At 50.1% G+C, this 25,602-nt stretch overlaps 2 protein-coding genes across 2 annotated transcripts; both read left to right on the forward strand.

Moving 5' to 3' along the window:
* The first annotated feature begins 1,829 nt into the window (after positions 1-1,829).
* Positions 1,830-16,578, forward strand: LOC125941277 (negative elongation factor A-like). Its single transcript, XM_049658263.1, has 7 exons — positions 1,830-1,968; positions 2,424-2,652; positions 3,781-3,835; positions 5,160-5,275; positions 14,093-14,534; positions 15,083-15,407; positions 16,568-16,578. The coding sequence occupies exons 1-7, from the start codon at positions 1,830-1,832 to the stop codon at positions 16,576-16,578; spliced, it is 1,317 nt and encodes a 438-aa protein (XP_049514220.1).
* A 1,031-nt stretch (positions 16,579-17,609) lies between these two features.
* LOC125941251 (uncharacterized) lies at positions 17,610-22,162 on the forward strand. The gene is made up of 2 exons (XM_049658212.1): positions 17,610-17,828; positions 21,829-22,162. Exons 1-2 carry the CDS (start codon positions 17,643-17,645, stop codon positions 22,132-22,134), a joined length of 492 nt encoding a protein of 163 aa, XP_049514169.1. The 5' UTR covers positions 17,610-17,642; the 3' UTR covers positions 22,135-22,162.
* The last annotated feature ends 3,440 nt before the right edge of the window (positions 22,163-25,602 follow it).

Consider the following 25,602-nt stretch of genomic DNA (forward strand, 5'->3'; position numbering starts at 1 on the left):
CGCTCCCAGGGGTGGCTGGCGGCTGGCGTCGCTGCTTCCGTGGGGCCGGTGTGGGTGGCCGTCCGGGGGGGGCTGCCTTCTGCTGGGGCGCCTGTGGGAGGCCGGCCAGTGCCTGTGCATAAGACAGGCCCTGCACAGGCGTTGAGGTGGCCTTGGCCTGCAGGTTCTCCTCCCGGACACCAGCGCGGACTGCCCGGCGGGAGAGGGGAGCAGGCGCTGTTGCCAAGATGGTGGCCACCCTGCGTTCCTCCTGCCACCTGGGGCAGGCAGGAGTATTTGCGGGGTGGTGGCCACCGCAGTTGCGGCAGTGGGCCGCGTTGGGGCAGCTGTCACCCTGCTCGTGAGACCTCCCACAATGACGGCAGCTGGACCGCGCGCTGCCGAACGCTGTATGTGCGAGTGAAAGGGCGCGAAGGACGCGCTCTTTCACGGGGAGTGAACGCACGGCGGAGAACAAACGCGCGTTCTGCGCCGTGCTTCCTTAAGGGCTGCAGAAGTAGGCGTCTCTTTCCTCCTTTACAATCACCATATATGTAGAGCAAACGCGCCTTCTTCCGATGCGCGAGACGCCGTGGGGGAGGGGGGGAAGGGGGAGGGAAGGGAGGCGACGTTTAGCTGCGGCACCAAGTGCCTATTTATATCACAGGCTCCGGCAACAGTCACCAACGCCGCACGCATTTTGAGCGAACGCGGGCAAAACGCCGACGGCGTCGACAACAGTTCTGCGCGTTGCCGGTGCTGCTGCATGTCCAAGTTTATACAGCTGATAAAGCTAATATCATTACTCCGTATAGCTCTCTACAAATTTGCTATCGCAATTGATGCTTCACCTTTCAGGTGAAACTGCGACAACTTTTTTTAATATAAATACGTACTTGGCGCCGCAGCTAAACGCCTCCCCTCCCTCCCGTCCCCCCACGGCCTTTCGCGCGACGGGAGAAGTCGCGTTTGCTCTCTCTATATATATATGGTGATTGTAAAAGAGGAAAGAGACGCTTAATTCTGCAGCCCTTCAGGGAACACGGCGCAGAACGCGCGCTTGCTCTCCGCCGTGCGTTCACTGCCCGTGAAAGCGCGCGTCCCTCGCTCGCTTTCTCTCGCACATGCAGCCTACGGCGCGCGGCGACGATTTCATCGCCGTTGCCGTCATACGGAACCTCACGGCGACGGCGACAGTGACGGCAGAAATCCGCTTTGAGTGTCCATATAATTGCTATCGCAATAAAACATGGTGTGAAAGTTCCTTAGCTCCCCTTTTACACCTCGGCATGATAGCGACCCTTGAGATTCTAGAATGCTGCAGTTCATACTCTGTTACTACGATAAAAAATTGTAGCTTGTTGCATATATGCTAAGCAAAAGCCATCGGAGTGCTTACTAAGCCACTAAGTAGTCCACTCCTAAAGAGAACATTTATACAGCGCGTGATTTTTTGCGTTTTTTATAGCAAATGCACAATCGCGCAGCTCTGCAGCTGATCACATGTGGTTTCTAGCGCTGGTATACTTCTGGGCTTGCAAGCTTGTCGTTTTCATCGACATAGCTACAGCCGTGATTTGCAGCTAGAGCTAGCACTCACTGCAATGGAGCTGGTCATTTTACACTGGACAGCACTGTACGTATGAACAGATGCAAAAACGTCATTAAACTACTCTACTACCAGAATCAGCTATCAGGATGTACTATGCCGCTATCAGTTATTCATGTCTGTGCGTGATTGCGTGCAAAATTTGCTCACTCACCTTTTAGTGTGATGGACCACGCGTTGATTTCTTGCCCCCCATGTTGTACCGCAGGAGAGCGAGTGGACCATCGACCAGCAGGCCGACATGTATGTCTCGAAAATTCTGCCGGACCCGGCGACCACCGTTTACGTGGAGCGGGGCAGCGTGCCGGCAGCCTCGTGCAGCGACCACGCGTATGACAGCTGCGAGAAGCCGCCCACCTCACCGCGGAATCGACGCCGTGGTGAGTCCGTAAGCAGGCCTCGATGGCAGAGCAGCGACCAACTGCCAAGTACACTGCACAATGTCTATAGCCGAGCTGGTTTTTGGGGACAGCCGGTTCATACCTAAAGCAATAACGGTAGCGTGTACGGTACGGACACAAGAAAGGTGACAAGGCGCTCGACCCTTTGTCGGTGCACTTATATCGCTGTCTCACATACCAAAATTAACTCTACGTGAGTGTACGGTTCGTTTAGTAACCTATCTGGCGTCCGTCTCATAAACGCTACATAATCACTGCTTCAAGTATACATAAATATGAACACAATTATGGGAATGAAAATGGCGGCTGCAAGCGAAGGCCACAAGCAATCTGCGGGCCATGTACATTCCGCGTCACACGATGCCGCACAACTTGGTTTTCTCCGCCAGTGTGTGGAACGCTCTCGCGCTGTGTGTGTGTCTGTTTGTGTGCAGGAGGTCGCGTTCCACGACCGACCCCAGTGCGCCGGCGCCGGCGGCGCGTGGCCGTAGACGGTGAGGAGCGCGTCGTGTGCAAGGCTCAATCGGGTCGTTGGTCCTCGCGTCTGCCCGTGGGCACGGTGGTGCGCAGACCCTCGGTCAAGCTGGTCCAGCTCGTCGCGCAGGCCATACACGAGAGCCCACACCGGGTGCTGCGAGTCTCGCACGTCTACGCCGCACTGCAGTGAGTCGCTGCGTTCCCAGTTGAACGCTTGCCTTTTCTCAAATGCCTCATCTTGTGCGCAGTTGCAGGATAATCGATCGTTAACAGCGCGGGGGTCAACAGGGGCACGCTGTTCACACTCGAGTTGAGCTGTTCGCGCTCGATGTGAATTAACCACTAGCCGAGTCAGCCGCCTTGCAGGAGAAGCCATCCAACGAACAATCTTCCCATTCTCGCTCTGTTTCTCCGTCATCTGATTTGCAGACGAATAAGACAAAAACGCAAAACTAAGAATCTTCTGATTGTATGCACTTAGGAATAGAGTTTACCGAGAAAAAAGGGCTACGTTTTCGCCTGGATACCATGTCCTGGGATATGTGCTTGAGTAAAGCATTGCGACGAAATAACCCCACCGAAAAGAAAATGGACCCAGTGCCTGTCTGTCTTCCGTAGAGCTCTGTCTGCTTTCCTTTATACATTAGTATCCTGTTTGCATTGCTTGCCTCAAGAATAGAACGCGAACTGGCCCAGCAAGCCATCCTTTTTTGTACGGGGTTCACTTTCTTTTGTGTGTGTGTGCTGGTACATAGGAAAACTTAACCGCTCGAGCTTATGTGTATACAGTGTACTACATCGAATATATTGACGTACGAGCAAGTAGTGCTCTAGTACTATTGGGATGCCGTGCCGACAAATATCATCAGCAGGGACACTTGGCCAGAGCGCATTTTCTATGTAACCACCGACTGACCAAGTAAGAATAACAAAATCCCCTAACTAAAGATCACTATGTCTCATCCTGATTATCTGACTAGCAAACCATGTTAGTTTCCTGAAATAATAATCACATCCTTGTCGAAATCGCTCATTCTATCCAAAATTGGTTGTGATAAATTAGCGGTTCGTCTTTTTATAAGCAATACGTTTTATGCTCTACCATCACTCTTGCTGTAACTAGTCACTTAATGTTTGCGCTATTTCCAAATGTTGCGTCTTTTTTATATTTAAAACAATTACCTCCCAAGTAAACCCCACTTCTTGGCCAATCCCACGAACTTGGTAAGCTTCATTATTTGTGCAGCAAATAAGCAAGCCGAGCCTATTCTACATTCTCTTGTTATTGCATCACGTGACACGCCTCACTTGCAGGAACAGATACCCTTACTACAGGATCCAGGACAAGAATGGCATCAGCAGCTGGAAGGTAAGCGACTCGGTTGCTATAGTTTCCAGTAAAGCAATCCTCCGCAACTTGGAACCTATCATAAACCTAAAGCCTGCGTTGGACCTAATGTATGATGGATAAAGCTTAAAGCCATCGATGTCATAAAAAACAGTTTCGTGGTATTCCAGTATCCCTTGTCTTCATTCCATACACCGCATGGGTCTCGAGTCACGGCAGTGTGCGGAAACCAATAACGCATATTTCCATTCCAATTATGGATATCGTGCTTAGTAAAGTAACCAACAATCGACTTCATTGTAGTCACTGTTGTGGGGAGCCACTTACAGCAGATAGGAGTAACTTCTGAAAGATTGTAATTAGAGTTGCACGGTGCTATACGCCATGCGTGGAAAGCTGTGTTAGTCGCCGATAACAGAAGTTTCCACAGGCGCATAGCACTTCCTGGTGCATGCGCGGCCACACTGAACGCTGCACACGTTTTTTTTTTTTTTTTGCGAAAGGCATCGCTTGATCGTCACCTTCGCTTTTCTGCAGCCCGCCACGTCCGCGATGTACGCTGCTGTAAACGGGTCGGTACGTTAATACGAAAGGCCTAGAGCCAGATAAGCCAACGAGCACTGATGTGTACAAATAAGCTGGCGAGCAAGTGGAAATATAAGTGAATGGCGGAAAGAAGGCTTATGACTATGTGATAATTGACGTCTTGACTGGTGGTGCACATTTTATTATTACATTTACCAGGATGGAGATTGTTGACGTAAAGGCTATATGTTTGAAGTGTGAAAAGAAAAAAAATGGTCAAGAATGATGTAAGAAGTTTGGGTACTGTTTTGCGAATCCAAGGTAGGTGATCGTTAAACTTTGCGTTCCCTTCATGCCTGTCCTTGCCTGTCATTTCTCATCTATCATCGTTGACTTTCAGCGTCCAGGCTACGTGAGCCAATTACACACAACAGGTTATCCGGTTATCCATCAATGGTCCAAATTCTAAGTAGAGCGTACAGATATATATATATATATATATATATATATATATATGGCCCGTTTCTGCGTACCTCACGTGCGTATGCCAAGTGTGAGCTATATTTCACGAGGTTAGGCAGCAACGCTGATGGTGCAAATCCTGACGAACCCATAATCACGAGTACGCACTTTCCAAGGATGACGTTCGATCTCCTCGCCGAGAGAGGCGCAAGGAGCTGACGCCGAGTGACGCGAGATCTGTAGCAATGCGTCTGACCTCTCTCCCAGAGCGAGCAAATCGCCCGGGACGCTAGCGAGGTGAATGCAACGGTGTGACATTATGTCTTTCTCGCTCACCGGCACCTCGATATTCTCGCAGAGCTCGGTGCGTCACGCTCTGTTCCAAAAATGGTTCATGAAGTTCCGCCCCACGTCCGGATTGTACGAGACGTTTCGGCCCAGGAGTTTCTTCTGGGGTCTCAACTACAGCAACAGGTGGGTGTGAATGTGTGTGCGTCTTTGTGGGTATACGTAACCAGTGGTCTGGACCCTGTGTTGGCAATTTCGTTCAGTAAAGCGAAAACCACGTGTGGTTTACACAGTCAGGCAGCAACGACTGCCGACCGGTGGAGGACTTCTCCGCTGTCCTCAACTAATTCCTTTGTGGTCCTTCGGTTCGACCGGTGTCATACTCAGAAGGATTAGTGACGGATATTGAGAAAGAAAAATATTTTATTTCTTGCTGCTTTTTTCTGGCTCTGACATGATGCGTAGTTCTGTGAACAGTGTATGCATCGGTTGAGCCAGATTTGCAGGTAGACGAACATGGAGGGCAACGGTGAGGTCAATAATAACTTAACGTCGCCAAATAACAGCGACAGAACGCCCTACAGATCATGGTGTCATAGTCTATCTCTCGAAAAGCAAAACGCCCGTGTGCTTGCGTTGTAGTGCACGTTAAAGTACCCCAGGTGGTTATAAATAATCCGGGCCCTCCACTACGGCGTGCGTCATAATAAGAACTGGTTTTGGCACGTGAAACCCCAGAAAAACGAAGATGAAAAATTGGCTGTGCTTTAGCTGTGGCTAAACCTAGTCGAGTAGCGATAGCTGGAGACCTTCGGCTGCGCTTAGGCTTCGCTTGTAGTTTTTTTTTTTTAATTCGAAAGCTTGCCCTTAGGCATAATACAAAGCATATCAAAAATACACGAACAGACTTGATTCATGTAAAAAATCCAGAAGTGAACGATGATACGGTCCATGAATCCAACGTTCAAGGTCGGGTGGGCGGCCAGGCCGAAGGCCTGTTGCCCGTAGGTGGCGGAGACGGCTTAGGTGAAGTCCTGAGCACGTCCATAATAGGTGTGTCACTGTCACATTTTGAATCGTAGTGTCACAAAATGGGCACGATGTATCATAGGGACCGTGGTACTGTTGTGCCCAGAGAGCGGTCACAGACGGGGTGAGTGCGACCCCGACACGCAGCCTCCTTAACGTAACCTCCTCTCGGCGGGTTAACCCGCCAGGGAGGTCTGACCCACACGGAGGTATAAGAGCTCGTGTGGTACGTCGGAGGTTTTCTTTTTCCCGGAGCAGTTGTCCGCAAGCGTCTTCAGGAAAATGTGGAAGTGGGTACGTTATGTTCTCAGGGTGGGTTGCCAAATCTGCTTCAAGTAGACCCGGCAGGGCTGCTCGAGGCACCCACTGAACGCGTATCACTAAATTCGTAGTGGCAGCAATACGGTGAATGCTACCCGAGAGAAGAGAGGACCGAGATACCCTACGTATGTCGTGGATGGCTTGAGTCGAGTCCGTGCGAATGATGAGCTGAGAGTATCGAGCAGCTTGAACAAAGGGGAGCAACGCGGCCAAGACATCCCGTATGGCGGCAAGCTCGCCAAGATAAGCCGGCGGTGCAGGATCGGCAACATACGAGCACGTCTGGCCTGCCTCTGGTATCAATGGGCACACGAGAGCTGTGTGAATCGTGGTACCATTAACACTGGCGTCAGTGTATGCTACGAGAGCCGAATCGCCTTGATTATCATCGGTGCGACGAAGTCGGGAAACTTGAGCGTTCGCCTGGCGAGGAACCGGGCTATGCAGACGACCAAGAGGCTTATTGTCACTTAATTGTACCCTGTTCCAAGGAGCTACATCGGGTGTCGTAGAAGCTGGGTTGTCTATTTCATGTCCCATGTACCGGGCAAGTGCAGCAGCCGAGCATAGCTTCGATGGCTTAAGGGCACGCGCACATCGACGCTGGTGCACCAGTTCGTCAAGAGTGTTGAGTTGGGACTCGGCCTGTAAGGTTGGCAGCGGAGTTAGACGTGGCAGTCCCGTTATGGCACGCATTGCTTCATGATTAACGGCCTCAAGGCGAGCCCATTCTGTTTTCGTGAAGTGTTGAAACTGGGCTCCGTAGACGAGTCGTGGTTGCAGTACGGAACGGACAAGAAGGCGGGCCATGTCAGTGCGCGCTCCGCCAGATTTCTTCGCAATCCGACGTATCAACTGTATCGTTTCTGCGGTTTGTTGCTTTGCCTTCTTGACCCATGGTCCCGCAGATCCGGAGGCATCCATTCAAGGCCGAGTACACGGAGAGTTGAAGCCTCGTGTAGCGGCTGCTGATCCAGATTTAACAGAAGAGGCCGGAGTGCCAGTAGACGGCGCCCATACTTGTTCGCTACTGACATGTACGTTGTCTTGTCCTTGGAAATTTCAAGCCCTATCTGAGCACACCAGTTGTGTGTTACGTTCAGGGCCTCTTGAAGCGCTTGTTCTTGGCGGCAGATTTCAGGATGAACTGACCAAACGGTGATGTCGTCTGCATACATTACGTATTGTGCGTTACGTATCGTCGCTAGCTTCCAAGCTAGAGGAAGGAGGGAGATGTTGAAAAGGACTGGTGCGAGCACAGATCCCTGTGGGACACCCCGATGTGCGACAAAATGACCTGCTGCGTGGCCAGCCAGGCGAATGGAGAAAGTGCGAGCATGCAGGAAGGCTTGGACGAATGAGCAGACACGGCTGGGGAAATGAAGCCAATGGAGAATTCGAACAATTGCTTCGTGACTCACATGGTCATACGCTTTGCGGATGTCCATTGCCAAAATAGTGCAAATTCTTCGGGAGCGACCTCCGATGAGAACCATAGAAGAAGGGTACTCAAGGCCATCCTCGGTGCCCAGATGAGGACGGAACCCAATTTGGCCAGGATGGTACCAAGAGTATCGCTCGAGCCACCATGTAATACGTGTCGCAAGCATACGCTCCATCAGCTTGCCTAACGTTGAGGTTAGCGCTATTGGGCACATATACGCGATATTGTCCGGGGGCTTTCCGGGTTTGGGAATAGGGACCATTTCTGCATGACGCCAAGAATCAGGAATGGCTCCTGTAGCCCAAGCTTCGTTTATGGCACGCAACAGCACATCGAGAACCTTGCCTTCCGTGTTTTTATACAGTTCATATGGTATGCCATCCGGCCCTGGTGCCTTGCCTGGCTTCTAAAGGTCTATTGCCGCTAAAAATTCCGCCATATTGAAGTCAGCTTGTATACCCTCGATGTCGGCGAGCGTAGGGGGCGTGCCTGCGTCCGTGGGAAGGCTGTTTTAAACAACGAAAGGAGGCGGTGCTGTGTCCAAAGCAGGAAAAAAGGTGTGGGCGACCGTTTCGGCGAATACTGCTGGTGTCTGGCCAGATGCTAACAGCGCGCAGGCTGCAGGTTCTGGAGGCCGCCGGCCGCGTTCCATTACACGGAAGGTGCGCCAAATAGAGGCATTGGACGACGAAGGGCCGAGGGAAGAGCATCAGTCTATCCAGCGGCCACGTTCTAAGCGGTGTTCATGGCGCCGAGCTACTGCAGTAAGACGTTGGGCCTCCAACCGGAGGGAATTTGATGAAGGGTCACGTTCTGATGCAAGTTCTGCTTGGCGGCGCGACGCCCAGATACGCAGAAGTTGCAAATCTGGAGTGGTTCGCGATTCATCCACCCACGAAGTACGGGTTGCTTGAACTAGTGCCGCACTAAGACAATGGGACGGGTCCTGCATGAAGCTGGATACAGTGCTTTCCGATACCGCCCTATATCTATCCCAGTCCACGACGCGGCACATCCGGCGAAGGCGGCCTGTTCCGCCCGAAGGTAAACCAAGGTGAATCGGATGATGGTCACTTCCCCAGCAGTCGGGTTCACATGACCACGAGACGGTCGTCCTTCCTAGCCACCAGGACAGGTCCGGTGAGTGTGGCGGCGCGCGAGGGTGGTCCCGCCGACGAGTAGGCACTGACACATTGTTAAGCAGTGTGAATTGGGCGTCCTCAAATGTGTCCAGCACACACGTACCACGCGCACTGGAAATGGCGTAACCCCATGTGGTATGGGGCGCGTTAAAATCCCCTGCTACCATAATGGGGCAACCAGGATGTTTCTGTCGTAGGTGCGTCAACCAGCCGAGGCACAACCGAGTCGCACGACCACTGTAGGGGCGTGCATAGTATGAAACGATGATAACGTCTGTGCGTTGGAGACGAACCAATACGGCCACGACTTCTTGCCATAAAGTGCACCACCGTGAAAGATCAACACGGGTCTGATAAAGTGTGGATCGTACATAAACGGCAGCCTTTCCTGGAGGGACATCAGGCGTAGCACTCCTACGGTCCAGCATTGAAGGCGATGAGTATGCCACATATCCTGAAATGGGTGGCAGGGCGTTAGTTTCCTGAAGCAGTAGAGCCCAAACACGCAGTTTCCCATATCTGAGACGCTGGCGCAGCTCTCCGACCTTCCCGGCGATGCCGCGGCAGTTCCACTGTAAAATGCCTTCTGGCGCACTGGAAGACGTAGCAGCCATCACAGGTTGAGGTTGGCCACTAGAACCGAGGTGAGATGCTGGAGCTGCTGCGCAACGAAGCGCAAGAGTTCTTGGGGTGAAAGAGACTGTGACATAGATGCTGGGTTAACCACGTTAGCAGGAATGGGCATCGACGTCGATTGTGATGCCCGCGCTCCGTCATGACGAAGCTGGAGCAGTGTACGGCATTCCTTGAGACGCTGGATTTCCATTTCGAGAGTGGCGAGGCGAGCGTCGATCTGGAATTCTTCATTCTCCAAGGGAGGCGGCGTCTCTTCTATCGATTGTGACGCCCGTTCCCGTTGTGGTTGCGAAATGGACGCTCTAACGGCTGCGCTATATGTACGTTTGGCCGCATCACTTGTCGCTGTACTTGCTGTTGTCACCTGGCTAGCGTCTTCTTCCAGCGATGCTAGAACGGCGTAACGGTTGTACACAGGGACTTGTTTCATCGATGGACCTTGAGGGGTGCTTGGTTGCTGCCGAGAGCGGCGTTGTCGAGCTTTCTTAGTAGCTTTCAACTTCGTAGGGCATGTCGGGGAAGTGATGTCATGATCATTTGTTTGGCATAGGCCGCAACGAAAGGATGCTGATGGGTCAGGCTCCATGTTGTCGTCCTTAGGTGGAAAGGAGCACGATGACTTCATGTGTCCCTGTTTAAAGCAGGAGTAGCAGTATACAACGGAGGGTTTGAATGGGCGCGGGCGCAATACGCAGCCGTAGTACAGGATACGTTCAGGTGGGGAATTAGGACCCTGAAGCGTGATTAGGCACGTACGACCGCTACCTAGGTAGCGAGCTGCGACGACCCTGTGCGTAGGACATGATAGTTCCTGCAGGAGCTTTTCAGGTGCTTCGTCATGGTCAACACCATTAACCACATAGCGCCTTAAATCAGTACCACTGGCGAGGTACGCCTGGACTGGAAGGACAAATTCTTCTGAGACTTGGATCTGTTGCAGTTCTTGAAGCTTATAAACTAGTGCCATAGCAGTCACCCACACTGAGACGGTATTGGTAGGTTTGTGTAGGGCGAAACCTTGAAATCTGGGCTTCTCGAGGCATGCATCCAGAGCCGCTTGAATGGTACGGTTGGGCAGAGTGGACATGTCGTATCTCGCACGAGGCTTGATAACCACTTTGTACCACGAGGTCGTTGGTGACACCGGAGGCGTATGTGTCGGTGGAGGGGGTAGGCCTTGCGATGAGCGAAGTCTTTTTGGCGCCGCTGGAGCTGCATTTCCATCCGCTGGAAGGCTACTAGGTTCCGTCATCCTTTTGGCCGAAGTGTGCGCCGTGACTGCAGGGCTGCTGTGCTCCGTGCTGGTGGTATCCATCCTCAGGTTACTTTCTTCGCACTTTTCACTCGTCCCCAAGATGGAGACGCTCCTGGCAAGAATGGCAGTTGCATCGGTAACGTTCCGGACCTTTGACACAGCGGACGACAGCTTCGATGCTCGGTACCGAGGCGGCGAGTGCCGCGGGGGCACTCGCACGCGCACGGCCGCACTAGAACTCAGGCTGGACGCCGCAGCAGGAGGGTGTAGATGCCGACGAGCTTTGTAAATAGGCGCCAGTAGTGATTATGACCGCCAAAGCGGTCCACAAGAACAGCGTGCCAGTGGCAGGGAAAACACCAACCTTCGCTTGTAGTTAGACTTGTGGTTATTAAACTTAGTGGTTTCCCACTAGACCACGAAGGGAGAGACGTTGAGGTCAACCAACGGGTAAAGCAATTTTTCACATCAATGAATACGCTTTTATCATCCGTAAGGTAATGGGCTTTTTTGGCAACATCGTCAATGGCGTAGTGAGGCTCATCAAAGTTCCGCTGAAAAACCAGGTCGAAACTACTTCCGCACAGCGTGGTGGTACTGGGCTGCAACTGATTCACCTCAAGTTGATATCGTTCTTCCAGACCTTGAATGAACGCTGGCTCTCGTTTCGTGTCCCTGTTTAAATCGCCCGTCATAATGGTTAATCCTCGTTCTGGGCGGCATGGCAATCCAATGGCCACCACGTCCAAGGCGGTTGAGGCACTTTGCTGAGGGGAGAAGGGGAGAGACTAAGCGAGTCCGTCTAGCGGCATTGCTTTCACGGCGTTTGGCCAATCGTTCGCCACGCTCCTCTTGAGTCTCTTCAGCGCGCTGTCTATTCACTTCATTTCTATGGCGATCCCTGGCTTCCTTCAGGCTGGCCGACTTCTCACCGTCCATACTGCGGCCTCAACTATGGCTGCAGCGACGCGAGCTCTCCCCTTCTATACTCCCGGTTATCACAGCTGCGTAGCGCAGGGTGTGACGTCATAAAAGGGCGCAGCAAGCGCCCAACGGCAGGAGCGGTGGCTGCGCGACGACCGCTACGAGGCGAGTCGCCGGAGAATCGAGGCCCGTGGTGTGACGTCACAGTGCGGCCACGGCTCAAAGTGTGGCGACGGCGAAGAGGTCAAAAACCTGGCGTAATGTAGCTACCGCTACAAAAGAAGAAGAAGAAGGCGCCCGGATCACGCCTGATTTGCCCGGTCCCTGCGTGGCTGTGTCGAATTCCTGCAAGCGAAATATACCAGCTGTGCTATACGTGATCATAAAATAATAGCGGTGGTTCGGAGGGCGGCCTGGGCTGCGACAATGCGGGCTACGAGACGTTTGCTGCGAGGGTGATGGGAGCTCGCGAAAACGCAGTTGAATACGAGGGCAGTCCTCAGCCGGCGGAGCCAGCACTTCGACAGGAGGACGCCTGTTCGTTCGGGCCTCGACGAGCTAAAGACCTCCAGTCGACACGTTGGCCGCAGGCCGAGGCTCCATCCTCGATGAAGTATTACGATGCGCCTCGGGGGATTGAACGGTTTCGCTATGGACCGTTGTATTGCCATGGAAGACCAAAGCATTAATAGGACAGAATAGCCCTACACGTATCAAAGCCGAGTGTTACGTTTACTTAGTAAAAACCCTTAGCTGAGGTCGTTGTACATGATAGCGCTTCCTAGTATTTTTACGCATTTGCTTTTGTGCTTGCCTTCCATTGGCACAAATACCATGTGGCCCTTTTTATCTGCCTGTTTCTCCCTCGTGTCCCCACTATGCGGAGATAAAAACGACATTGACTTTTTTTCAAAGATTTACCAACAGTCTCGCTGCACGTTTAAAACAACATGCCACCAGATGATTTGGCAAGCGAGAATAAAAATAAATAAAGGCTAGCAACCGTCACGTGCTGCTGAACATGTTAGTGGAAATATATTCTACAAACATGTTACATGTACAAATATGTTAGTAGTACATATGTTAGAACAAACCAGACATATAAAGCCAACAGACAATGAAGCCAGGGAAAGCACCGGGGAAATTAAGTGTGGTTGAAATTGGAATGTAGAAAGTAATGAAAAAAAAATGGAAGTGAAAGTGGACGAAAAGATAACTTGTCGCTGGCGGGAGCCGAACCCGCAACACACAATTCGTAGTGCAACGCACGCGTAATGCGGAGGTTGCGGGTTCGGCTCCCGCCGGCGACAAATTATCTTTTCGTCCACTTGCATTTCCATTTTTTTTTCATTACTTTCTACATTCCAATTTCAACCACACCTAATTTCCCGATGCTTTCCTTGGCTTCATTGTCTGTTGGCTTTATGTGGTTATTATTAAGAGAGACTGAGAGAGAGTGAAAACGTTTATTTAGGCCATCGAGGTCCTTCATCATGAGGACGAGTGGGTGGTGTCCTCATTCCAGGACTCCACTGGCTATGGCTGCTCGACGTATTCGCTGGACGAGAGCTTCTTGTCCCGCCATGGTATCGCCGGTCAGCTGTATCTCCCACCGCTCAAATGACGTGCTCGACGTCTTTAAATGTTCAGGTTTCCCCCGCACCCCCACGAGGAGTGAAAGATTGTAGGGCGTGTGTCGCCGCTCCAGGGGCAGATGCTGCGATATGTTTGTGGGTACATTTTGCTGTATCTGAGTAGGTTTGTGAATGTGTTTGTTTGAAAAAGTCTGAGGGCTATTGCGTCTTCAGTGCTGAGCTTTTTGTAATGGGGAGGATGAATCCTGCGGTTCAGTCGCTGGATCTCGAGTCGGTCGCTGTAATTTGATGGCAGGGGCACGAAGGAAAAGGGTGGGGATTGATGAGACGATTGGTTTTGCCCCGCTCGGTTGATTAGCGCTCGAGGTAATGCGTTATGATTACTAAAATCGAGCCTCTGAGTTCCCCTTTTCTTTCATACAAACAAAGGACGCTTTTACCTGGTCGAACTAGACGAATGGACTCTTCGTCCACAGATACCGAGGCGCTGATGCGAGCATGTGCCCGAGAAATCTGATCAAGCAAGCACACATTCAGGATTCTGAAGTTAAACTTACTTTCAAAGGTTCTCTCTAAATGTGATTGATTGTGTTCGGTCTTCGGAGGATGGAAAATTTAGTGGGAAACTCTGTACTGTTTCATCGGGTCTGATCGCAGGCCACTCGAATGGCAGATGCCCCAACGACTGCCGCGTCTGTTTCTGCCGACCGACGACGAAGGTGAGCAGCGGGACGGCGACGCGTCCACGCTGTGCTCGGGCCTACACCTAAACACCGAGTCACCGAGCAAGACGAACACAGCGCTGATGCCGTCGGCATTCCGCCTCCAACTGGAGCACGACCTTTTCGCGCCACCGGAACCCCAGTCACCGAGCGACAAGCGCAAACTGTCCACCGTCCCGTGCAGCGAGTCCGCGCCGGTGACGTCGGCTGCGCAGTCGGAGGACGACCTGGCCTCCGTGGGCAGCCCTCCGTCCGAGAGCATGAATCCGGTCGGCTGGCCGGCGCCGGGGAAAAGGGAGAAGCACGCCTTGCAGCCGCCAAGTGACACCGCCTGTGCTGTGCCACCTAGAGTGAGGGACGGCATGTACTTCCAACCGGTACGTGCTTTCGGTGGTGTGTCACGGTGGGCGACACCACCACCAATGCCTCAGCACTGTGTGCTTAAAACCTGCATGATTGTAGACGATGATAGGGGTTGGTATACAACATAGGCATAAAGGTATCACAACAGTTTTCAGGTGTAGAAAAAAAAACATTGAATCACGGACAAACTGTGACGAGCAGGCGATGGTCGCGACTAGATGAGGAAGAGAGAATTCTAGTCCTTAGTTGATTCTCGGCCGGAAAACGACTTCGAAGATGTACTTGTGTGCGGTCGTAGTTGCGGCTACCAGAAGGGCTATGACCAGCGCGTCGTAATTGTCGTAAGGGTAGATGTCACTCCCGTGTCAACAGGATATGCTAGGCCACGGCACGTAGGAGCGAAAGAAAAGAGCAACCGGTACGTAGGGTGCAGGACTAATAACTCTGCACGTGCCCTCGGCCCGAATGCTTGCTTCTTTCTTGGCTCAATGTGAGCTCGAGCAGTGGCGGATACTGCAAGGTCTTTGTATGATTGAAACAGCAGCCGCCGTAATATGCGCAGCCGTCGGCACCACCTTGCTCAACGACCACGACCACGTCCCTGACTGCGACGACGGCGTCGCAGCCGACAGCGGCAGTGATGGTGGAGGCCGTTGTGGATTGCTTCCAGAAGCCGCGGCAGTCGCTGTCGGGCGAGCCGTTCGTGCAACGCCAGCAAGAAGAGGAGCAGCAGCAGCAGCTGCTCCACATGCTGCAGGCACCACTTGAAGAGTCCCAGGAGCAGCAGCAGGAGCTGCAACGGCAACAGCAGCAGCAGCAGCAGCAACAACAACAACAACAACAGGAGGAGGAGCTGCTGGACTGGCTTATATCACTGGATGCCGGAGGTAAGTTGCCGATGAGAATCCTCGCTTGCAGTTTCTTACTAAATTTATTAGAGGCCAACAGCGACGATACAATTGTTAAGCTACAGCGCGAATAACGGTGATTACATGACATTTGTTTGATCTGCGTGCTTAGAGTTCCATATTTGCCAAAAACCTCATCAGGCGATAGTGGTAAATTGTGCGTGGAACACGTTTGTCGGTTCAGAGGTTCTTGTGTATTCATTTACCACTCGCCGCCTGCCTTAATTGGGCGTAAATTTCAAAGAAAGCCCGTTCTTGTAAACGCAAAAGTCAATAGGTATCGGTGCACAAACAGAACAACGGCGAAGTGGTCATTTATAGAGCAATAATCCGTTGAAAACGATCGATTCGTTCAGTCGCAAAGTCGGTTTAACTCAGAAAACGATGTTTAAAGGCCTCGCCGTGTTAAGCCAGTACGTCAAGGGGACGTCGCGAAATTCAAAGCATTTGGTTGTCGGACAAGCCATTTCGGTGAAGCTTTCGAAACCTGCTGGTTCGAGTTCATCATTTATTATAAAATGAGGTGCTCCTTTCCTTTCCGAATTACCTTACCCGCGTATTCGTTGGGTATATGCGTAATGTCACGGTGAGTTGGTGCGGGAAGTTCAGGGGAGCGTCATCAGCACTGTTTGGTTACTGCGTCTCTTCAAAGCGAAGCATTTTTTTTCTCGTGCAAGGCACTTTACGGTAATACATAGGATCCTGTCCTGCCTCATTTTCTCGACACCTCATTAAAAGAAACGAAACGCTCGTTGACGAATGGGTGAGCCTCGAATCATTGCCCCCGTCGCAATACCCCGAGATGATCTACACAATGGGCAACATACGTGGTTTGTCCTTGCCAACGCTAACTAGGTCTATGAGACAGTTGGCGCAAACGTCACTTCGCAGACGACAGTTTTCTTTAAAGACGGGAGCACCAGCACCACGTGCCAGTTTTAATTAAGCCGCAAAGGCGGGAACCTAATGCCAGAATAATTGTCAACCTTGTCTACGTTATCACTGTAATTTACATGCGCCACATCGCACCACAACCACCACTGGCATAGCAGCCAACAGCGGACCACCATCCCAATCCTCCGCAAATTGCAGGCAGTGCTACGAGACGCTGTGCGACAGTGTTTCGCCTCTGTGATCAGTCAAGGCTTGACGGAACAGGCTCTAATGTTTCTTCCGCCGGAGTATACGATAAATGAGTCGTCCTGCTGTGACCGTCAGTCTATCGTAGACGATATACAGGGTGTCCCAACTATCATGCACCAAGGTTATGAAAATCACACGCAGCTGGACAGAACCGAGGTAAAGCTGTTTGATTTCGCTTGGGGATACTCAGATTATTTTTGCATTCCGCCTAATTACATAATTAGTAATAATTAAATATTCAACTTCTCAAATATAATTTGATGAAAACTGTGAATGACAAAATTGTAGAGCCACATGAAAAACTTCCCATGTTGCTCAATACGTGCGACATAAAAGTGTCCTTTTTCCGAGTGTGAAATAAGGCCACGAATACACGCAAAGTGCCTCGGGGGCCCAGTTGCCCGGCAATGTTGTGTGTATTCGCGGGCTTCTTTCACGCTCAGAAGAACACTTTTTAAAAAGTTTGAAAAGTAAATTTTTTAGACTAGTTATGCAATTAGGCGAGCTGCAAAAAGTTATTTGAATATCTCAAAGCAATAACAAACAACATTACCTTGGTTCTGTCCTCCTACATGGCATTTTCATAATTTAAAATCTTATCGCATTATAGTTGGGACACCTGGTGTACTATCACGTTGCATCTGTCGTATCATGCACAATTCTTCACCTTACACGAACACGTTGGTTCATTTGGTAACGCTTTGCAAAATAGTGAACGATGCTGTGTAGATGGCTGCCTGCAAACTGCTTCGCCTAACATAGATTTCAACAGAGCGTGGGATATGCATTTTCTTCGTTTTTTGCTTATCAAGCATTCTCTCGTGATAAAAGTGGTCGTATTTCTATTGCACAAGTGCAGTTTACTAACACAACCTAACAGTCCGCTTTATTGTCTCTTTAAAGTAACGACCGCTCAACTCTTGTCCTTCGCCAGAAGGGGGCAGAGCATATCGAAATCACCAGCGTGCACGACGCAAAAGCGCGGTCAGCAAAACCGTCTTGTCATTTGGTGGCGCCCTTTTCGCAGGCCTTAACGACCTCTTCGATGACGTCAGAGCGGACCTAGAGGACATGTACTGGGCGTACGTCAATAACGTCCCCGGATTGGTGGGGTTCGGCCACGACGAACCGCTGGCACCGTCGTACGTGACTATGACATCTCCGAGCCAGACAACGCTTCCCACCGCGGCTTCAACCCGAGTGCAGACCCCATCCCAGCAGCCACCGGCGATTCCCGGACCATCACAGACGCCTGAGGTAATGAAGAGTTCCAACGTGTCCGGTATTCCCGTAAATAAAATTACGTTTCCGGATTACCTCAATACCAGAGGAGTAAGCGTGAGCGACCGGGCTGCTGCCATCTGGTGACGCAAGGTTTTAACAGATAAACACAGAGCTATTATTGCAGTCAGCAAGAGTATTTCACTTCGCTGCAGGTGTAAATTTTCGGCAGTGGCGTAATCGTGAACACGTGGTTATTTTAAATGTCCTCTCTTTTCGGCAGTAACACTCTAGGAACACGATGCGATTGGACAAAGCATCGCTAGATGCCACTAGCAGCATCCGGCAACCTGGTATCACGCAAATGAAATTGCGTTTACCGGAGTACCCGACACTTTAAAAAGATTTGTCACAAGCTTTGGCGGTATACCGCTACCGTACACTGCCATCTATAGAAACGCGCACGTAATAACAATACTGACCGTTATTTCAGTCTGTACAAACAGTGTTGCCATATTTTTTCCAAGCGTATCGCTAAAGTAAGACGAAAAAGACGGAGAATTTCCGCTAGGTATTGCTGCAAACCTAAACGCCTTACCGAAACGCCTCACGTTTGTCGGTAGTGTCCTTAGAACAGTTGACTGAACAGTGAACTTTACAGCACTGTGTAGTGGGCTTTTACTTCACTATTATGCTTGCTTAACAACAGCCGATTACAACTGATATTTGTTTACCCTCAGATTGTGAGGTTCGAAATGCAGCGCGATTACAACAAATCAAGCAATGCGATTTTTCAAGCACGCAAAGGCACTTGTTCCACATTATCCCTGGCCTGAAAACCTACTTCTTGGCGATTCCGAAAGGCTAGCTAAATTCTGCAAGACGCACATGGTCGCATGTCGACATGGCGAGGACTAATGCGCGACCTTTACGCAGCTCAAGTACTACGCTTGCGCCCCTTGGTCTGCCTGAATGCTATTCGCAGTACAGATTGTCCAACACCCATGCGATAATGAAGTAGTGTGGCATGTCCACGATTCTTGTTTTTAGCATCACCAAATTTTTAAAATTGCCTGTTGCAACACGGCCGTATTCCAACACTTGATCTGAATTATTCGATGAGGCAGCCGTTGCTTGTACGAGAAATCAGAATTCTTTATTGAATATTTACATAATAGCACTAAATAACGCTACTCAGTAAATTACTCAGGACTAAGCCAGTGTCGAGATAATTTTCAAGGTTTATGACAAAATGAATTCCTGTTCTAGTTGCATTCATGCGTCGATGCATAAAATAGCGTTGTCTTTATAAAGTGAGTGGAAAAACAGCGCATTTTTACCGCGAGTTTCACGCTGCATATCTCGAAAGCGGGGCTTGGGAGTAAATCTCCCAAGAATTCTTCTTCCGTGAAACGCATGCCCTTTACTTCCCTGAAGTCCCAAGAGCAACCCTCTGAGGATCGCATTATGAACAGTCCCATGGAAGGTGTTTTAAAGTCTCTTCTACGCCACATATAAGAAGTACAACGAAAATGTATATAAGCCTCGATAACATTTCAAACAAAATTCTAAGTTTTGCCAGCAGTCCATGGAGCTATCTTTCTGACGAACTGCCGAACAGAGGGCGCGGTTTCAATGTACATTTGGTTACCAAGAATGTAGTGCCGTCAAACCCGATAACAATAAACTATGCTCTATATACGTATATCGAGCCGGCAGATGTACTAGCCGCAGTAATTCTCCATAACTTGCTTAAAAAAAACCGTACATTGATTGTATACAACTGTCAGAAGCTGTTGGCCACTCCAGAATTCGTTACTTGTGCTGGCAACACGGTCCAAATGTACAAAGATTGTACACGACATCTAGTTTCACGGTGATTCTTTGGCGTGGTGCTGGGCTCACGTTTCTCGTTTGCGGCATAGGATCGAGATGTATTAGTGACATTGCTGCCGACTGATCAGTCTCAAGAATTTCATCAACAAAACCGCGGAAATCGTTCCGCTGACCATGCAAACGTCCAGCCTGCCAAGTGAGCCGCATAGAGTTTTTCAAGCCAGCCGGAGGTTAAGAAAAATCATGAGCCATTCCACTCTGTGAAGGTGGACGACCAGTGAAGCTGTTTAGCGGACGACACAGAGGTGACACGTAATGTCGAACAAAGGCACGAACATATTTATTGTCCTGATCGGTGCTTATCGTGACGATAATAAGCACGCACACACATTCGCGCATCCCCTCTGTTTTTAAATCTGTCCGTCACGTAAGACGAACATACCCCCTAAGCAATGGCTCATAGCCCCGTAAACGCGGCCTCCCCATTACAACAACCGAAGAGAAGTGAAATTCTGCACTGGAATGATGAGCAGTGGCACGAGCGCGATTGTGCCGAGGGGCGCCTACCCTTTCCTCTTCTTCGCCTTACCAGTGGCACACTACGTCACGCACTACGTCATACATTCACAGAGACACATCTTTTAACACATTGGTTAAACTGAGCTCCGACGCTCGCGGCGATTGGCGTTTGCTTGTGTTGTTGACTCTTTCACCCTCACTTTTTAGGGGACAGTTTTTCCGCAAGGACGCCATAAATCCCGGATCCTAGCCATAAACAGCTTCGCTGTAAGCGAGAAGTCTTTGTGCGTAGCGTGCCTCGCAAAAGTGAAAGGACTTGTGCGTCGTCTGCTGCTTTCGGAAACGATGGAATGACGAACTGCTGTCTTTACGTCGCGATCACAAGCATAATGGCTACATAGCCAAATTCTATCGACTATATTATTTTTTTCGGGCTTGTGCGTGCGCGACGGCATCACGACGATTTCAGAACTACGAGGCAACGTTGCAGCACACGCTGTAATGTGATAACCTGCCTAGATCGGCTGGTTCTCGGTGCGGCCGCTAGGGCGCGAGCATTTATTTAGAGTAGCGATTTGTGTGGGGACGCTTGAGTCGGTCGCATTCGCCCAACTACGTGCGAGAAAGATGCATGCTGGGAGTGAAGAAACCAATTGGAAAACTTTGGAGACGTGAAACAAGTAGGCCAAATTGCGAATAGCTAGACTCGTGACGATAAAGCTTGCAGAAATTGTAAACAAGGACTAGATGGCACGTTCTTCTTGCGGAACCTATGGGTACTCGTGCAGAAAGCATAGCCACGTGAAACATGTTCCCTAGAAAGTACGATCGTGCCAAATACTTTATGGCCAGCAAGCATTACAAATGTCCCATGTTACTAAATTATCCATGTCCCAGACTGCTTAAAAAAGATTATACACAAATTGAGGCTGATGCCATTTTGAAATGTGAGAAGATGTGCGTAAGCACACCCTCCTTAGCTTTATCAAGCAAGAAACGTGAATTTCTTAGATTGTTAACACAGGTTCAGTGAACGAAATGACGTGCTTCTTATTTTTTTCTTGTTATGTCACGTGCGCTTTGTGCGGGCTATATAATGCGCGATAGGGTCATGAAATAAAACCAGTTGCAAGTTAGCGCTCACCCTGTCACCTGTACCTTTTTTTGCCTTCATACTCAAACTGAGTTGCGTTAAAGCAAGACAAGCATACAGACATAACTTTTAATGAGATAACGTGCAGATAACGTGCTGTCGACGGCGCCATTGTAAAGGAAGAAAGGAGACGCAGAGACAGCACCCATTCCTGGGCCAGCTGTTCTATGATCAGCCCACCTCCGCTTCCTCCACCTCGCTCCTCGCGCAAGCAGCCGAGCCCCGGTGACGTTCTTTTGCACTATATATATATATATATATATATATATATATATATATATATATATATATATATATTGCAACTGGCGGCGGCCAGCGCCGGACCACCGTCAATTGCCGATCGCTCCTCCGAGAAGAACGACGTGTATTGAATGCGCTCCCGAACAACACTTTGCAATGTAGTGAACGTGGTTTCATTCATCCATCCGGGACCTCAAGGAGCTGCGACATTATGCTAACGGATTCCTCTCGCATTTACCGCTAAATCTCCACTGCTTGTTTTCCTTTTTTTTTACCTCTCTCCACCAGGAGGCCTTACTGCGACCGATGCCGCAGGAGCAGCCAGACCGCCTGGAGCACTTCCTCAGCGGGTACGGACTGCAATCGGCCGATGACGAGTGCTTCGCCTTCGTGAACGCGTCGTGGACCCTGTGGAATTACTTGATCCGGCTTGGCGCCGTAAGGAGGAGCGCCGAGTCACACGCCAGTGGTGAACGAGGGCGCATTGCGGCGCTCGTGGTGGCGCCGCCGTCCACGCCACTCCCCACCCACGTCGACAACGGCGGGCTTCTCTTGGATGAGGAAGACGGACCCTTCACCGGCCGCGAAGAATGAAGGTCGTTCCCCGTGGAATCACACTCACAAGGCAGAGTTGTTGAATAAAGTTTACATCTAATTATCGCTCAGATGATCATTACTCTGTAAACATTCTGAAACAAGCTTGCTCAATTGAGGATTCCTTAACTTTGGGTGTCACAGGTTCAAGGTGATCTCGTTAAAGGCTCGCTTACCGCTCGCGAAGCTTTGGACTAAGCTTGCCAAGCTTTTGTCCAATGTTGAGCGTTCAGTGACCGAGGTGCAACCTTATTTTCTCCACGTGCAGAGTATGTTATCTTTTTTTCTTTCATTCTGTGGACGTGACACACTTGGCCATAGGAGAGTGTACACGGCGGAACGATGCTACTCATCCAGTGGTCATGCTTTTGGGCATTTATTGTTGCCCTAGACGGGACCGTCCAAGCTTGAGGTTGGTGGATAACCAGAACTGAAACTTATTGTTTAGCTGCATGAAGAATAACAAAGATTGAAGCCCGTCTGATGTATTGAATCACGTTAAGAAAATGCGTTCGTATAGGGGACCAACGACTTTATTCCTTAAATTTCTTATCTAGACGCTACCTGTGAAGGCATGGCACAAAGATAAGACATTATCCGTTTTCTAATGTTAAAAGCAGTGTTGTACACGTTCCTCAACAACAGGAACGAAGGCTCGTTCCTCTTCCTTTCTAATATTGAAATGAGTTTCCGTAACAAGTTACTTTCATGCGAAAAGAACGCGTTGCAGTTACACTTCGAACATTGGAACGCGTCGTTACATTAAGGTTACATTTGATTTTTAAATTAAAGTATAGTGTCAGATCATCCTGAGGCGAAATAAAGTAAGCAATTTAAAACTCACATTGAACTACGTATATTATACGAATTTGAACATCGCTGACAACAGATTATCTGGAGATAAAAAGAATCCAAAAGAAACGCTCCTCGAGGAAATTGTTCAGGGAGCACCGCATATACTCCAGACATGTCTAACTGCAACTTTGGCGCTCGTCTATTAGAAGTGCAACACATTTGGCACCTTCCACTTCGGTCTTCAAATGCGCAGTCAGGACACTGCGTTTCAGATGTGCAAATAGAAAGTTGCTCCTCCCTGTCTTTCCTTTACCTTTTTCTCTCTCTCTCTCTAGAAAGTTGCTCACATGCATCAAAATATTTACTCTATTGCACAAGAAACCGCATCTAAATGAACAATACATAGGCATTTTATGAATTCTGATTCAATTTGCAGTATGAGCGGAAGAAAAATGTCCGCTATACATATTCGCCACTTAGGAGAGCCCCATGTTTGAACTCAGCAAGAGTTGCATATCAATGTTGGTGTCCGACAGACGAACCCGTTTCTTCGTCAGCACTTCGTTGGCAATGCTGAAGGCCTGTTCCACCGAAGCGCTTGAGGGTACTTCCACGCTGTACTTGAGGAAAAGTTATTTCAGTTCCTCGAAGTTCTTCATCTGTGACAGCGGGTAGTCAATTGGTACCAGCAGGTGCCGCGACAGCTCATCCTGTACCTCGGCTGGAAGGGTTTGGCGCCCGAACGAAATCTTCGGGCGCGGACGACGTGAAAACATCTGCGCTCGCTGGTTTGGTCACCGCAGCCAACTCTGGCTTTATGTTTATGGTCTACAGGAGGGAGTGTCACGTGACAATCTTGAAGCCTAGTCATAAAATATATAGCGGAGAGTTCACGAAAGAATGCACCATAGCCACGTGACCGGCAAGCGGTATAGTTATTTGCGCCTCATGTGGTCGCTCATCCGCCCTGCATGATGTGCTGCGTACGTGCGTGCGTCTATTCAATGCCGTGGAACGTTTACAGAAGGAACGCCGTTCCCTCTGCCGTTCCTTCGTAAGCGTAACGAGTTACCGTTACAGTTCCACCAACCCTTAATGGAACGGTGGCGTTCCTCCTTAATTATTTGTTAAATTCTTTGCCGCGAAAACTAAAACGTTTCTGCGTGTAAATGAACTTAAGCTTTGCGACTTATTTTCCTTGCCTTACCTAGCCACAGGTCAATGACCTGCCAGATACATTCGTCATCCGCCAGACACTCCACCGAAGCCAGCGAGGACGGCTGCCGCGCGTTTGAGCGCTTGCGCGCGGCGACCCGTCTGTCTCCTTTATATATATATATATATATATATATATATATATATATATATATATATATATATACATGAAACCTGGTTTATTGGGCTCTCGGCGCATTCTTGCGTTCCTTCTGCACTGGGACAAGACACCACTGCACTATTGGACTACGGCAAGGTGAGAAATCTTGTTTCACAGTCTACGACGCAATTAGGCTTACGGCACGGGACCGAGACTAAAGACACAGTTAGCGAAAAACAGCTCGGCCATCCTGGCGCAGTTAATATGAGTTAATGAATCGTGCTGAGACATGTTTCCGAGGCTTCCTAGGGGATTATGGTAACTTATTTCGGTTTTTGAGCCACACTGGCCGCACAGGGCGCCATGTCGCTCTTAGGGAGAACTAACTCGGCCGTGGTGCGTAGTCTAGTGCATCTTGCTAGGAGAAGTTCGTGCCGCTTTCTCTGACGCCAGACATTACTGAAAAGTAATTTCGTTACTTTCTGGGGTACTTTTGAGGCACGCTGGCCACACAGCGCGCTGTGACGCAGTTAGCGATAAGCAGCTCGGCCGTGGTGATAAGTTAGTTTAGCGTGTAATGAATCTTATGGCATCTTCGGCTGGCTGTTTCGGAGCGCTCTAGACCGCTCTCGCGAGCGGCTTTGTCTTCGGCTGGTTGGAAGAGGGTGCGCGCCTTGCGTTCGGCTGGTTTTTTTCGATCGCTCTCCTCGATCTTCGAGCGCTCTGAGGCGCTCCGCGCCCTGTCGTCGGAGCAGTCGTCGAGACGAGCGTTTCCAGCAATGTCATCACAGCACAGCGTCGCCGTTCTTGGCGACGGTCCACCGTAGCCTAGGCAACCTAGGCCACAGTATGCTGGCGTCTCAACGAACGGTCGCCCCACCGGCGCATCCGCCGGTTTAGCTTTGGATAGGCGAAACGTCGCACGTTAGCAGTAGTCACGTGGTTTCGCATCTGCCATTTCCTCCTCCGAGAGCGAGTCACACGTTCGGCTTGCGCGCTTGTCCTCTAGCTCTGAGTTCGGGGAACGCCGGATCTGCACGACTCTGCTTCGGGGGATGGATGCAACCAGTCGAAGATACCATTAGAGGGACAAGTTTGTGCCGTTTTTTGTGGCTCCGCAACAACATATACCTTCATTCGGTACTCACGCCTGTTGAAAACGCGATGGGTGATTGCCAAGAGTGATAACATCGGGTGTGCTGCTGGCGCCGGCAGAACGCGCGAAAGATAACGAAGACGAACATATCAGAAACTTGTAATTCGAAAATTTCGTCTTCTAAAGTATTGAAATAGGCATTGTACCCACGCATTTGTCTTGAGTGCCTGTTGCGTCCGTCTCTATGCATGTAGCGTACCGT

Source organism: Dermacentor silvarum, chromosome 11 (genome assembly GCF_013339745.2).
Source record: "Dermacentor silvarum isolate Dsil-2018 chromosome 11, BIME_Dsil_1.4, whole genome shotgun sequence".
NCBI lineage: Eukaryota > Metazoa > Arthropoda > Arachnida > Ixodida > Ixodidae > Dermacentor > Dermacentor silvarum.

Bases quoted from the DNA above. Each gene is read 5' to 3' on its own strand.
- LOC125941277 (XM_049658263.1), top strand. From the start codon at position 1,830: ATGTATGTCTCGAAAATTCTGCCGGACCCGGCGACCACCGTTTACGTG. The intron at 3,836-5,159 runs GTAAGCGACTCG...ATATTCTCGCAG, and splicing joins ATGGCATCAGCAGCTGGAAG to AGCTCGGTGCGTCACGCTCT. The intron at 5,276-14,092 runs GTGGGTGTGAAT...GTCTGATCGCAG, and splicing joins GGTCTCAACTACAGCAACAG to GCCACTCGAATGGCAGATGC.
- LOC125941251 (XM_049658212.1), top strand. From the start codon at position 17,643: ATGTACTGGGCGTACGTCAATAACGTCCCCGGATTGGTGGGGTTCGGC. The intron at 17,829-21,828 runs GTAATGAAGAGT...TCTCTCCACCAG, and splicing joins GACCATCACAGACGCCTGAG to GAGGCCTTACTGCGACCGAT.